The 14991-nt window shown below is 42.1% G+C and overlaps 1 protein-coding gene across 1 annotated transcript in view; it reads left to right on the top strand.

The window, feature by feature from the left end:
• tead1a (TEA domain family member 1a) overlaps nucleotides 1-14991 on the top strand; it is a 50078-nt gene that overhangs the window by 16168 nt on the left and 18919 nt on the right. The window contains exons 2-4 of the mRNA XM_030732247.1: nucleotides 5496-5970; nucleotides 12131-12195; nucleotides 13432-13494. Coding sequence (XP_030588107.1) covers nucleotides 5766-5970; nucleotides 12131-12195; nucleotides 13432-13494 — 333 coding nt within the window. The 5' untranslated portion in view covers nucleotides 5496-5765. The remainder of the gene's footprint in view (nucleotides 1-5495; nucleotides 5971-12130; nucleotides 12196-13431; nucleotides 13495-14991) is intronic.

Genomic DNA, 14991 nt, shown 5'->3' with positions numbered 1-14991 from the left:
ACAATGCTGGATGATCAACCGCTGGCTAGAACCCTGTATTTACTACCCTTATTTAACCAGGAAGTCTCATTGAAGTCTCTTTTTTACAAGGGAGACCTGGCCAAGGTAGCAGCCCTACAAACTCAAGACATCTCATCTCTGTTGACCCTATAGGATATTTTAACCAATAAACAGCTGGTGGATCCAGCTTCTGTTTGTGTAAATGCAGTCTAGTTTTCTGACTTCCACCAAAATTCCACTCATTAGAACATTTGCATGTTTTCTGTGTTGATGAGTGTACGTAATGTAGTAATTCATGAACAAGCAGAACCGCAATCTGTCTTCTTGTAATGTTGAAGCTAATGAGTTCAAGCTTTTAGCAATATTTTAAGCACATTTTTACTTGAATGGGTATTTACACTATGAACTTCAACAGTGTTGAACTTTCACAGACCCCACATGCCGAAAAGTGAAATATAGTACTAGTATCTATTCACGCCGAGCTTTGTATTTAAAGCCTGTTGCGACATGAAAAAATTATCAGAATCTTTATTGTCATTGTACACAGAAGTTGCACAACGAAATTTAAAATGCATTCCTTTTAGGTGCCTCAGACAATAAATAATAAAATAATAAAAATATGAGTGATAAAAATGATTACTAAAATACAGTGCACAATAGTAAATTAAGATGAATCTAGCCCCAATACACATACCAACGCACGCACACAGTCAGCACTACCACCCCACATCACTGTCCAAACCACACAGAGTTCAGTTCAATGATAGCCCTGGCATAAAAGCTGTTCCTCAGTCTGTTTGTTCTGGCCTTCATTGTCCTGAAACGTCTGCCTGATGGCAGTAGCTGAAACAAGGAGTGTCCAGGGTGTGAGGGGTCCTGGAGGATGTTCTGTGCCCTCCTCTGGCAGCGGGCATTGAACAGTTCCTGGAGGGAGGGCAGGGGACAGCCTATGATCTTTTGAGCCGTGTTGATGATTCGCTGGAGTGTTTTCCTGTCTGCTGCTGTGCAGCTGTTGAACCACACGCACAGACAGTAGGTCAGGATGCTCTCTACAGAGCAATGGTAGAAGGACACCAGCAGATTCTGGGTCAGATGGTTGCTCCTAAGAACCCTCAGGAAATGCAGTCTCTGTTGGGCCTTCCTGTAAATGCTGGTCGTATTGATACTCCAGGTCAAATCATCCTGCAGATGTACTCCCAGGAACCTAAAATCTGAAACCAGCTCCACTTCATCCCCCTCGATGAACAGAGGTTGAATGACATGTGTTGTCCTCCTAAAGTCTACTACCATCTCCTTTGTCTTAGTGGTGTTCAGGATCAAGTTATTCTCACTGCACCACCTTGACAGCCGCTGCACCTCGTCCTGGTTGAGCGTTTAGTTGCAATAGAGGTTAAAAATGTAGCTGGGAGAATTAAAAGGCCCTTTAATTTAAGTGTAGGTGGTCCATTGTCATCACTTCAGCGTAGGGTCTTAAAGAGGTCAAATGTTTTCTGAAGTGCTCTCCAGTAAAATGCAGAGTATTTTCGGATGAAGAAGAAATTCCACATTCCTGTAACATGTCTTAAACCTGCTGACTTGAGAGCTGCTTTTCCATTCTTTTTCTTTTTTCCTTGAGTGAATCTTTGAATACAGGAATGCTTTTATGCTGAAATGGAATATTATCTCAGCTCTCCTTTTTGACCAAGGTTATGGGGGAACAAAGCGCTCACTGACTATACGGAGGTTATAGACTGAAAAATTTTATTTGGGTTTCTTAATGGGGCAAAACAGTTCAAAATTGCTTCTTAGAGCTCTTACTGATATTTGACTACTAACTGACAGTTTTGAAGCACCTTTTTGTGACTTTTTTAAATACAGTTGATCACTTGTCTTAAGCAATGGCCAGGTCTTTTGATTTTTCAAGAAGATTTTTCATTCTGACCACTGGAAGTTATAAATCCTCTGCTATCCAGTTCACCTGTGGAGAGCCTAATGTCCATGTAGGTTCTCAGTCATCCAGGTCATGATAGTCTCAAGAACTTGGTGAAAAAAGGGGACTGGATGTTTCACCTCTCATCCAGGAAGCGTCTTCAGCTCTAAAACCAAAAGGTGGAGAGTCCCAGGTGTTTAAACCCTAGTGGGGGTTGTCCCCTTTAGAGGTTGGCGTTCACCCACTATTGATCGTGTTTGTCATCACATGACCCATGGTGTAAAAAAAGGCATAGGCCATTACCACCAGGGGTTTCAGGTGAAACCACTGTGAGACCTTGCCCCATCCTATCATGTGGCCTGTTGAGGTCACCTGAAGTATGGTGTAAGTGCGGGTTGAGGCACCTGGGAGGAGCTCTCAAGACTGCATTGTAGGTGGCTGCCACCTGGTGTCATAAGCCACCACCTCTGTTCTGATGGTGGTTCAGAGTGGACATAGAAGGCCTCTTTCAAACCATCTGTCTTCCAAGTACCAAAATGTGAACACTGGCATCCTCGAAAGAGTGCCCTTTATCCTTTAGGTGCAGAAGTACAGCTGAGTCTTGTCCTGTCGAGGTGGCTCTTTTATGTTGTGGCATGTTTTTGTGGAGTGGCTGTTTGGTTTTTCCAATGCAGAGGTCCTAGCACTCCTCACTGCACTGCACAGCATACACTACGTTGCTTATGGATGAGAGGTGAAACATCTTCAAAGAAACTGGAAGAAGTCCAGTCGCCTTTTATTTAATAAGCTCTTGAGACTGTGGAGTCCTTCAGGTCTCTGTTCTTGGCCCACTATTGTTTTCTACTTGGATCAAATAAATCTCAGAAAGGTCTGTTTCTATGTGGGTGACTAAAGCCACACATATGAAATGATTTACTTTTTTGCACATCACCTCATAGCTCACAGTTGGTTTGCTAGTGGGTATCGAGAGTTTGTAGGTGACCCACTAATGTTGTATGTTGGTCGGTGGTTTTCTTCACTTTTGTTGGTATTTGCTGCTTCCCTCAGAGTTGATATAAATTCAACCTGATACCCACTTTGCATCACCAAAGGTTGTTTCAACTGTTGTTGCTGTGGGTTGCTAAACTGCTGCTTGTCTTCCTTTTACAAAAAAAAAAAAAATGCAGAAATCTGGGTGTTCTCTTAAATAAGAAAGCTGACATTGGCTGCAATGCAATGCTGCTTCAGTCTTGTTTCCTTTTCTTTTGCAATGTTGCAAAATATAGTTGGTTTTTTTGTTTTGTTTTTTTAAATCTGAAAAGAACTCAGCCACTCACACTTTTTCTACATCTCATTAAATCATTGTCAGTCGCTGTATTGCTAATCAGTGCATCATATCCAAACTTCAATTTGTACATAATGTTTCCTTAACACTTACAAAATCCAGTAAAACAATCCACATAAGGGCCTCAGCTAAATATGCTTCATTACTTATTATCCTACACAGAACCCAAAATACTAACATCGGAAGATGGATGGAAAAAGGAAATAATTTACTTTTAGTCATTTAGTTTTAAACATAGCCTAATTTTAGCTGAAAATGTAACATTATCATATAACGCTAATACAATTTTGACAGTAAATCCACCAGTTACTCTTCTTACAAGTCTGTTTCAGCCTTTAGCCGTTTATCGGTAACATCAGTGTCTTTGCTGTAGTTCAGCCTCCTGCTTGGTGCTGTGGGTTCATCGTCTCTGAGCAGCTGTGGGACTGGAAACGACCTTAAACAGTGGTAGCAATCAAAACAACAGCTAATTAGTTAATAAGTTGCCAATGTCAGTGACAGACTGTGTTAGGCTTTAAAAGGCCCTTTACAATATAAAAATAATATATAGTTGTTTCTGTCGTGTTAGGCTGTCACCCTCCTTTAGCCACCACATGGCAGCAGCATATTTAGTCTTTTTTTTTTTTTTTTTGGTGAAAGGTTGAATGTTGCCAACAAATTGACGAGAACTGTGTTACCGGAATTTTAAAAATTTGCCATTGACGTTTCAGTGGAATCACTGTAACATGAAACAAGATGATCATAACTGACTTCAATATGAAAATGAGAATTTTCACACAGACACTGAAACGTGTAAGAAATCTGCTGCTGCTCATTCGTTCGGGCTGCTGCATGAATGAATCTTTGTTTGAATGGGGAAAACTGCTGGAGAGGGGTGGGAGGGAAGAGGGGGAGGAAGGACGCCACGGTGGGAAGTTGGAGAGGAAACGGAAATGAGGGTGAACAGAATAAGCATGAAGAGAGAACCTGGGGACAGACTCTAGTAAAACCAGCAGATCCCTTTCATTACACGTCTGTAATTCTTTGCCAGCGGATGTTTTCTTGTGGATTCGCAGCGTTTTCCCCCAGGTGTTAAAAAGCCTCGAGCTGAACGCTGGTGTGCAGGCAGGGTTAAAACGTGTCCAAAATGTTGCCCGCTGCTTTACATGCTTCAGTTGCATGTGTGCGTACTGTCAAATATAATTGTGTTAAATTTAGACACACACACAGATCTACTTCACACTGCAGGCTTGTTCAGGCTGTGGCAGGGGGACAGTGCATGGGAAGTGTGAACAGTAGAAGACCAGACAAAATGACATGTGTTCGCCCAAGGGGCTGGCACAGTAATTGTGTATGTGTGTGTGTGTGTGTGTTTCTGTGCATGTGCATGTGTGTGTGTGTGCATATGGTGGTGGTGTTTGAGTGTGGTGTGTACTGCGCCAACCCTGCTGTTTACCGTGGGGGATTTTAGAAGAATTGTAGGCAGCTGGCAAGCCCCTTCACTTTCTCTTTTTTCTCCCTGAGTGTGCGAGTAGCTGTGTGTAGTAGGAGCCTGCCCCTCGTACGCCTGCACCCCTCACATGCGTGGATTTGATGTACCACAACGGTTTTAACAAAACAGGCAATTTCCTTCATGAAAAGAAGCAATACTTTGCCTCTTGCAGCTTGGGTACAGACTTGCTACATGTTGATTGGAACTTAAAGCTACATTAAAAAATATTTTCCTGTTTAAAAAAAAAATACTGACTTAATATCTGTGTGAATCACAAAGCGGGAGAGAGAAGAATGGCACCCCTCCATTATGTTTGTCCCATTTTCTGAAATGAAATTCTGGGTCGTGGTGATCACACCTGCACAATGCAAGTTGAAAACCAAAATTTAGAAGTGAAATCCATATTTGCCTCCTGAACGTCACCGAGAAGCTCGGTGGACAGAGGACGCTGGATGATCAGTTGATCTTTTCCTCAGGGTTTCGGGCTGTGATCAAAACTTCAACTCTGGCTTTTTTTTTTCTTTGTGTGTCCATTTTTAAAAATAAGACTAGTGATAAAAGATGGGGAGAGCTGCATGCATCCTTTACACAGTCATTGGTTATACGCTGACAACATTGTAACAAATAGTAAAATTATATCCAGTTTGAAGCTTTTTTTCAGTAGCGTGCCACTTTCTTGCCTTATATATGAACTTGTGTTAATTTGGATGTCTGGAAAGAATTTCTGTTTAAAACAAGTTTTAATAATAATGACTAATATGATACTTATTTTCCCTTTTTTCCCCCTGTAGAGTTCCTGCTGTCTGGCGGTGGATTTTGGAGCAGCTTGCTGAGTTTTCTACGGTTCACTAGTCCATGATATTTTTATTACTGGTAGTTACCATTTGGAGCTACCATCAGTTTCTAGTTGTCCACAGCTGGCTGTTGTTACTGAGGGATAATTATTACCATTATAGTTCATTTTAACTTCAGTTTATCACTAGGCTTTTAATTACTTTATCTGCTTAGCATCGAGGCACTTGCACTGAGTACATATCAGCTAGTTAACGTTAGCTGCCAGGATGGAGCGCAGTAGCTGGAGTGGCAGTGAGAGTCCAGGGGAGGACATGGACAGACTGAGTGATTCTGGAGGGGACAAGACCATGGATGGGGATCCTGAGGGAGTTTGGAGCCCTGACATCGAGCAGAGCTTCCAGGAGGCTCTGGCCATCTATCCGCCCTGTGGAAGGAGAAAGATTATACTGTCGGATGAAGGAAAGATGTACGGTGAGTGATGGGAAATCAGGGGTGGGTGTAAACCACTCTGAGTTACTCACTTTATTCTGTGAAATGTAAGCAAATATTTTTTTCTCATTTATAGACAGATAATGTTACAATGGTACTAAGCCATTACTATGGATTGACAATTACACGACCAGTTGTGAAAGTGTGATGCACCCTGTGTGCTTCGTTTTGTGTTACACCCAAGGAGGCGGATTGCATAGCAGAGGTCACTTGTTTGTGTAGTTCTACAGCGATGGGCCATATTTAATAAGTGTGAATAATTTTTATAGTTCATTACTAATTCACACACTGTATTGTGTTAGGATGTGATATAAACACAGTGAGCGATTGGCTGAGCTGTTGAAATGTTGGCCGTGACGTGTCAGACGGTGAGAATAATGACACAGACGGCTGCGGTGGAGGGTTGTCTCACAGGGCATCTAGTGTCAGAGATGCAGGGAAAGAAAGAGCTGTGAAAGAGAGGAAATAGAAGCAGGCTATAGGTGCACAGTGTGTGTGTGTGTGACATTAAGAGACTGTATGTATGTGTGTATATATATATATATATATATATATATATATATATATATATATATATATATATATATATATATATATATATATATATATATATATATATATATATATATATATATATTAGTGAGTGTGTGAACTAATAGAGTGATGAACAGATGGTTTTCTGGCTGCCACCAGCTGCCCCCCCCCCCTCACGCTGTTGTCTTTCTTTTCCCTCGTTCTCCTTATATGTCGGATGCACTCTAATAAATACTACTTGAGTTTTGAGAATTGAGAGAAAATCAAATTAAGGTCCCAAATATGAGATGGTTATTTTCTTTGCCGTGTCTATTAAAGCCCCACATGCATTGAGCATATTTCTCCCAGTAGCATTAGCGAGGTCCTGCTCATGGGTGACCTGGCTCATGGTATGCATGCCAGTCCAGGGGATCTGGTTAGGTTAAGGTCAGGGCCCCATGCAGGAAGGCCACCTTTTAAAGGCAGCACCAAGTTATATTTTTAGATTAACTTTAAAACAGATGTGAATCACTCCAACATCGCAGTTCCCTTCACCTATACTGGCATTTTAGCATCTTTCAGCTAATTATTTTGATTTTGCAGCCTTCAGCTTTAGGTTTCTGATTTCCTTTAATTGCCCTTTTTGTTTGTTTGTTTGTTTGTTTGTTTGTTTTTAAAAAACCTCTTTCTTTTTTGGCACTCCGGGGGACACAATGGGAAGTTGTTCTCAGCCTTAAAAAAAAAACTAAACTTAAATTACACTGTGCTATGCTAATCTATAAGGAATATAGTTACCACAAGTAGTTGTGGATTATGTCTTAAAACCGTGTAAAAATGCAAACTTTTTGGGTGTTCCTTTAGCTCACTGGTTGATCTCTTCATATTATTTGGCTGAACATTGATGCATAATGCAAATCTGGTTATAGAAGTGTTGCTAGTTTTTAATAGAAAGTAGCTAAATCCTGCTCAAATCTACTGCTTAGCAAATCCATAATGTCTTTGCATCATATTTGTGTTTTGGCTTTTTACCAGTTTGTTTTTCTCCCAATAACTTAAAAAAGCAAAACACAACTTTTTAATCATATTTTGCCCTCAGATAAAGGAAGTATTATGAAACAGTGACCGATGCATAGCCCATTAATCAGATACAATAACATATTTAGAAGCTGCTGAGGTCCATCAGCATCAGTTCATCTGACAAAATCGCTATGTTGTGATTTTGTTTTGTAAACATGATTATTTCTCATCACCGGGTAATTCATGTTTATATCAAGTGAACGCGCTGCTGCCGCTCAGTGAATAGAGCAGGAACAGAGAGGTGTACCTGCAACCGGGAAAGTGAGACCTAGCGGCTGTGGGGCAGCACTGACAGCCCAAACCCCTAAATGCTATGAACACCCACAGATTGCAACAGTAGTGTACCACAACAGACCTGAAACGCTGACGTGCAAAAGCCCCACTGATACCAATCCTCGTGTTTAGGCCCTTTTGTGTTCCTGATCAGTCACCAATCAATCAGCCTCATTCTGCCCTCTGTCTCGGTGGCGTGTTCAGCGCTGCTTGTTTACCTTGTCGACTCCGTGTCCAGGTTGTTGACACGTTTATCACGGTGACCTAATCGAGTTAGACGGTGTCTGTTTTCAGAGACAGAGCAGGAAAGGCGAAATGGCAAGAAGGGATGAGCAGCATTTGGCCACAGAGACCAGAGGTTTTAATCGTTACCTACATCTGTGCTAACCAGAATTATGAAACAGCATCTAATTTTTCATTTTCAGCTCATGGAGCTCACAGAATAGAATAGGCTCTTATTTTAGTTTATTTTAGTCTTTGTTTTTTTTTCTGCTTACCCAGAAGCAGACCTACAGTTATTAATATTAGTTTCGTTTTCTTTGACATTAAGGCACAATGAGCGACAGGTAAGTAGTCTTACAGTGCAGGGGAGAAACGAGTAATACCTGATAGGCAGGAGACTTCTGTGGTTCTAGAACCCCCCCCCCCCCCCCCCCCCCCCCCCCCCCCCCCACTGGGTGCAGGGAAATGGAGTGAAATGGAAAAGAAGAAGAACCGGGTACAGAAAGTGCCGGGGTAAACTTAGTGGGCGAGCAGCTTAGAAACATCATAATGTGGGTGCAAATAAAAGGGAGTGAGAATGAAAAGGTGAATAATGGGTGTATTATCCTTAGCAAAGATGCATCAAAAGTATAATGTAATGGCCAGTGGCTTTGTCTCCTACACATCATATAGATCTACTGACTAATACAAAAATTGCTGTTGGATCTTCTGTCACGTAAGCAGTGGTTATTATCAGAAAGGGCTTTAGCATATCCAGACGGCACTGGAAGAAGTCTAGGCTATGGCACTGACACAAGACCGCAAATGTTTCCCAGACACCTCCTGTACAGCCTTATAATGTTTTTTTTTGTGTGTGTGTTATCATATTGTGTAATATACACCTACATTTCCTTACAGTGAAAAAATGTAATGGCATTAAAGTAGTGGTGTTGCTTGACATCCTTCATCAGGGATGAATGGTCTTGGTTCTTTCTAGTTGACGTCGCAACAATGTTGCAAAATCAACTTCAGGTAAACCAGTTGCTCCACTTTGTGACTCGTTTTGAAGATACTCTTCACGTTCACTGAGAAAGGGCCGGCTACTCTTCTGGTGTTATCTCTTCATTTCAAAATCCTGATTAAATCCTGTGATTTAATCCTGCTGTGCTCGGTGCACGACTGAATTTTATTTTGTTACAGCAGCGTGCAGTGTTTTTATCTCCTTAGGGGCTGGTAAGCTAGCTAAGTTCTGCCTTTATTTCTCATCAAACATATAAAGTAGAGAACGGACTTTTTAAATGAGATTTTTTTAGGAAGCATTGAGTATAAAACAAATTCAGCCTTCGGTCAATATCTGCTCAGATTATTTTGTTTTTTATTTGATCAGCGGCCCTGAGAAGCTTTAAGCACCACACCGAGATCTTATCACCTCATGTTGACCATGTGCATATGCACCCGGCTGACACGGACCAACATTAGCATTTCTTTAAGCCCTGGTAACCTTCACTCTCCTCTTAGCTGTTTCCACAAACCCTAAGAGGAGAGCGCTGTCAGTGTCTTCATCACGTTGGACTGACAACAGCTGTCATGGAAATATCACAAATGTAACAAATTATCTGTATTAATATCTGTATTAATATTAATATTTTCTTTTTATTAACAAGGTGCTTGGAGCACTCAGTCGACACGGCCGTGGTGCAGTACACGTGACTGTTGTCCAACATTAGAGTAAGGTGGTGTTACCAAATGTTTTTCTCTGCAGGTGGCATCACCTGGCAGCAAAAGATTAACAGGATGTGGTTACTCTTTAAAAGAAGCGGCAGGTTGTTTGTCATAAATGAAAGATTAACTTCAGTCTGCGCCAGCCAGGATTTCAGTGATTGCGCCGTGGAAGACGAAGGGAAGCGCCTCAGATGAATGAAACTGAAAATCCTAAATGTGGAGCACTTTAAAAACTGTCTTTTGGATGTTGTAACAAACACAAACTCCTACATATCTGCTTTGAATCCAGGCTCTGGGCCAGTGTTTGGCCCCTGTGGTCTCTGAGGTCTGCCCAGGGTACACAACAATACACACCACTCAACTACAGCCTTGTTAGCGAACGCGGTCAGCGAGACCTTGACCTTATTCTGAAAGGGGTTTGAGCTATTCTATAAAGCAACCGAAGCTCTTAATCACTCCACTAACAGAGAGCAACAGTAAACTACTGCAGCAGTGGACAGGAAAAAGAAAAAAGCACAGGAAGCTTCAGTCTTTGATTCTGGTTCTCACTTGTGCTGCTTTGTATCACTTCATATTGTTACTTTGTGTTGTTGTAGCATTACATCACCAGCCTGGCTCTTGTTTTGTGTAGTTTGTGGAACTTTGTGTCCTCAAATCTGCTCTAAATGGTTCAAAATCAGACAACAAACATGTATTTTCTGCTTTTTTTTTTTTTTTTTTTTTTCTTTTTCAGTGTGTCATCTCCATTAATATCAGCTTGCACACAGAGTGGCCTCAGCCTAGAGATAGGGAGGTGGGGGGAGCGCAGGGGTTGCTTCTGTTCGTCACGGTTAATGACCATCTGACTTTGGCCTTGAAGTCTTTCACTGGGCAAGTAGAGAGAGATGGAGACAGAGAGTGGAAGAGGGAGGGAGGGAGCAGAAGGGAAGCCCATTCACTACAAGAGGGACAGAGGGGGGGGGGGGGGCAGCCAGAACACAGGATGGATGGACGAATGGAGGGAGGGATGGAAGTGTGTGTATGTATGTGTGTGTGCTGGAGAGTTTTGGAGAAAGAGGGAGGGTGAGAGTGAGGGATGTGTGCCGCAGGGTTAGTGAAGGATGATAATTCACCGTTAAGCCTCCTAGAAAGACCAGCTGGCCCCTCTGGAGTCAGATGTCAGCCTCCACAGCCAGGACTACTATGTGTGTGCGTGTGTGTGTGTGTGTGTGTGTGTGTGTTAGCACTCATGCTTGTCTATACATCTCTGTGTGTGTGTGCGTGCGTGCTGTCGTCAGTCACAGCTTTTGACTGCTAGAAGGAAAACACCTGCATGGTGAGCTGTAGATTTTATCAGTCTAAGCTCCCTATCTCAGCGAGAGTGGGACTGGTCAGAATGTACGCACACACACACACGCACACACACACGCACACACACCATCTGCTAGTTAGTTAGGGCTATTGTTGCGAGCCATTTGGGTAGTGTGTAGAGGTTTGGCTTTGTGCTGATCTTGACCATCAGTTGGCCAGCTGGCCCGACTTTGGTTTTCCACTTGGTTGCAACAGAGAACAGATCGGGAGAGAAACCAAACCAAACCAAACGGAGTCACGCGGCACCACATTTGCTTGTTAGCAAATAAAATTACACTCAAATTACATAATTTCACTGAATCTCTAAAAGCGTTTGTCGCCTTTAATTCTTAGACTGTAAAGTTGTGAAGGCTGTGGAGTTAATGTGTGCAAACACACACCTCTCTGTCACAGTTTCTCTGGATGCAAAAGTTGTGTTTTTCTGCTTTGTTTCTCTCTGCCTCCCTCTCCCTCACTAATCTATACTAGCCAGGTCATGCTGAGTCTGCTGTGCTCCCCATTGAATGGGTTGAATTATTCAGCATCGTAAGCATGTGTGCGTGTGTGTGTGTCTGCCTGCATGTGTGCGCGTATGTGTGCACGCGTAAACACGGGTACAGCTGGCCTGCTGGCTCCTTTAATCAGGGGACGGCCGGTCCGCATGAATGCCTGTATTGTTGGGTCATGTGTATTCAGGGCCATGGCGTGTGTGATTTTGTGCGTGCGTGCGTGTGTGTGTGTGTGTGTGTGTGTGTGTGTGTGTATGTGCATGTGTGTGTGTATGTGTGGAGGGCTCAACAGGGGTATCAGTGATTACAGCGTTTCTATGTGAAACTGCACGTCACCGGGCCGCTGGGTCAACAGCTCTAAATCAGCCACTAAGTTGTTTGTCAGGGTCACATGATTTCTGCGTGTGATTGTCCCCGTAAACTAAAGATGGTCCAAATGGGCTTTAACATGCATGCGTGTGTGTGCGTGTGTGTGTGCATAATGTTTCATCAGTGTGTCATGTGTCTTGTGCCTCCAGGTCGAAATGAGCTGATAGCCAGATACATCAAACTCCGAACGGGGAAGACGCGAACAAGGAAACAGGTAATAATGAGAGTGTGCTTTAAAAAACAAACTGAGCTGTAACTGGTCAGTGCGGGTCAGAAAAAACAGAAATTTAGTGCTGCACATTTAGAATTTTGTTCCCTCGTATCAGAGAAGAATTGCTGAAGTTCCATAAACTAAAGTAACATGTATATTTATTTCCTCTTGTTGTCATTAGCATGTCTTTACCTTTGCATCATTCCCGCTGTTGATTCAGCAGTTCAAAAAACATGCAAGTTACTGCACGTCCAGCAGTATGTATTATGTACACTGCATTCAGGTGCAGTAGTAGCAGTACTGTGCAGCTGCAGTCATTGCTAATTCTTTAACTGAAGCATACACAAACTTGTATGAATATTCTCTGCAGGTAACAATGGTGTATGTGCTTAGTAACGCTGATAAGTGTGATAGTGCAGCATTAGCTGTAGACCAGCGTTACATCCACAGGCCACCACCTGATATAGATGTTGTTTGATGACCAACCATCCTTATATAGGCATGCAGAGCGAACCTCATATTGCTGACTATGGTTATGTTACATTAATGGATTTTAATCCCAGTTTATTTGGATTATATTTTGCTCTGTGTTTTATAGTTAATTTCAGTTCATTTTAATGCAAAGATGGTCCACTTAGATTAGGAAAACCCTGTTGTGCTTATTGGTAGAATATACAACAACCAAATGTGAGATCTTCTCTGTGCAACTAGAAAAGGGTGAAGCAAAACCAGGAAGGTGTTATTTGGCTGACTGCCCAGAAAATACAGAAAATTCTAAATTATACCACATGTCTAATTAGAAACACTAACTGGCTGTCTGGATATATATATGTATATGTATATGTATATGTATATGTGTGTGTGTGTGTGTTTTGGGTTTTTTTTTGGGGGGGGGGGGGGGGGGGTACATAACATTGCGTGTCAGTAAAGTGTAATCTTAGTATCTCAGCTCTTGGCTCCTGTTCCCAGGTGTCTTTTTGCTTGCTCAAAAGATGTGCATAGATGAATCTATTCACTGTTATCAGGGAGGTGTGTGTGTGCGTGTGTGTGTGTGTGTGTGTGTGTGTGTGTGTGTGCGCGTGCTCCCTTCCAGTGTGGCAACAGTCCTTTCATAACCATGGCAACTCACTGTTTGGTCCTTCTTCCTGTCTTTCCTACCATCCAACCCCTCCTTCCTCCTCCCCTCTCCTCCCCTCCCCTCCTTCCTCCTCTCCTCCCCTCCCCTCCCCTCCCCTCCAGGTATCCAGTCATATTCAGGTCTTGGCCCGAAGAAAATCCAGGGAGTTTCAGTCCAAGCTAAAGGTAAGAGGCTGCACAGAAACATTTCCACTTGTGTGCTTCAGTTAAGAAAAATCCTCTGCTGTCCAGGAAGTGTTGCATCTTTCTTTTCCAGTTTGTTTGCTGTAAACACAGCTGATTAGTGAGGATTTGCTCTGAATGTCTACAGTAGATGAACAGACTGAAAAAGCACCATCTACAGAACTGCAGACAGATTTAATAAGTTATTTCTGGGACATGTAATGAAAAATATATATCAAAAAAGGCACAAATTTCTTTGCTTGCTTTCTGTCCTCACATCTGTGATCCACATAAGGAAAAAAAACCTCTTTACTGTAAAAATGAGAGACTTTCAGTTTGGTGAACTGAGTAACTGAAGCTGTCCTGAAGAAGCAGCTATTTGGTTGTTAATGTTATAGCTGGGAGGATCCCTGTCACACTGACAGTAGCGTCTTTGGTATATAATTAGATCTGTTTAAGTTTTTCACCCTCTCCTGTTTTCTCCTCCTCTTCCCGCCATTCTCTCGTATCCATACATTCTTTTGTTCTCCTCCTCTTTCCCCCCTCGACTCTCTCTCCACCCCCTTTGAGTCTATTAATCTCGTACCCTCCGTGTTGTCCTTCTTTTCTCCCTCTTTCTTCCTCACAGTTGGTTGTAATTAACTTCGTGTAAAGCAACAAGGGAACGCTTGTTTTTCTGAGAAGAGGGTTCAGATCTCTTAATGAAAACAAAGCGAGGGCTGATTTGGTGTTTGCTATCATAAAAGAAATGACAGATGGTTAATTAAAGTTGATAGTAAAGGTTATTAGACTCCATATAGATCCTGTTATTGATGATGCACTCTGTTTTTTTTTAACTAATATCAGGAAACACATTTTTATGTACAGAGTAAATGACTGTGTGGATTGCAGTGCTAGCAGAATGAAAATATAGCATTATGGATTCAGCTTACTGATGCTGCGTTACAATGCCCCTAGTGTTGAGTTTTCAGATTTATTACCCCACTTGGCAAATTCTTATTAGACATCTAATGACACAGGCTTCTAGTGGGTTATAAGTGATGATTGAGAGGAAATACCTCTGTATGTATCTATACATTATTTTTAAGATTATTATACCTTTTTAAGTGACTCAATATTTTACCTGCTTCTTACTGTCAGTAAATGTGATGAAAAGACCTCATTAACTACAGACAGTCTTGCACGAGATCACACCGGTGCTGACGCCGGAGTTCTCAGACCACACCAGTTTTACACCAGACAAAAATCTGTATTATGGGGAATTATAAATAATTTTTTGTGTGTCTTTTGAACCACGCTACTTCAAGCTACTCCTAGTAGAATCCAAAAATACAGACACTGAGATGAGCATCATGGGGCTCCTTTAAATAGACTGTGGGACTTTGGTCACTTAATTCCCTCACCAGTTACTCAATGCTCACATGCTGGACCATGGCCATCTTCACACTCAACATTCATTTTAATATCTGTTGTACACACATAAAGTTTTGTGACTATTTC

This window comes from Archocentrus centrarchus, chromosome 6 (genome assembly GCF_007364275.1).
Source record: "Archocentrus centrarchus isolate MPI-CPG fArcCen1 chromosome 6, fArcCen1, whole genome shotgun sequence".
Taxonomy (NCBI): domain Eukaryota; kingdom Metazoa; phylum Chordata; class Actinopteri; order Cichliformes; family Cichlidae; genus Archocentrus; species Archocentrus centrarchus.
This window is presented reverse-complemented; position numbering and strand designations above follow the sequence as displayed.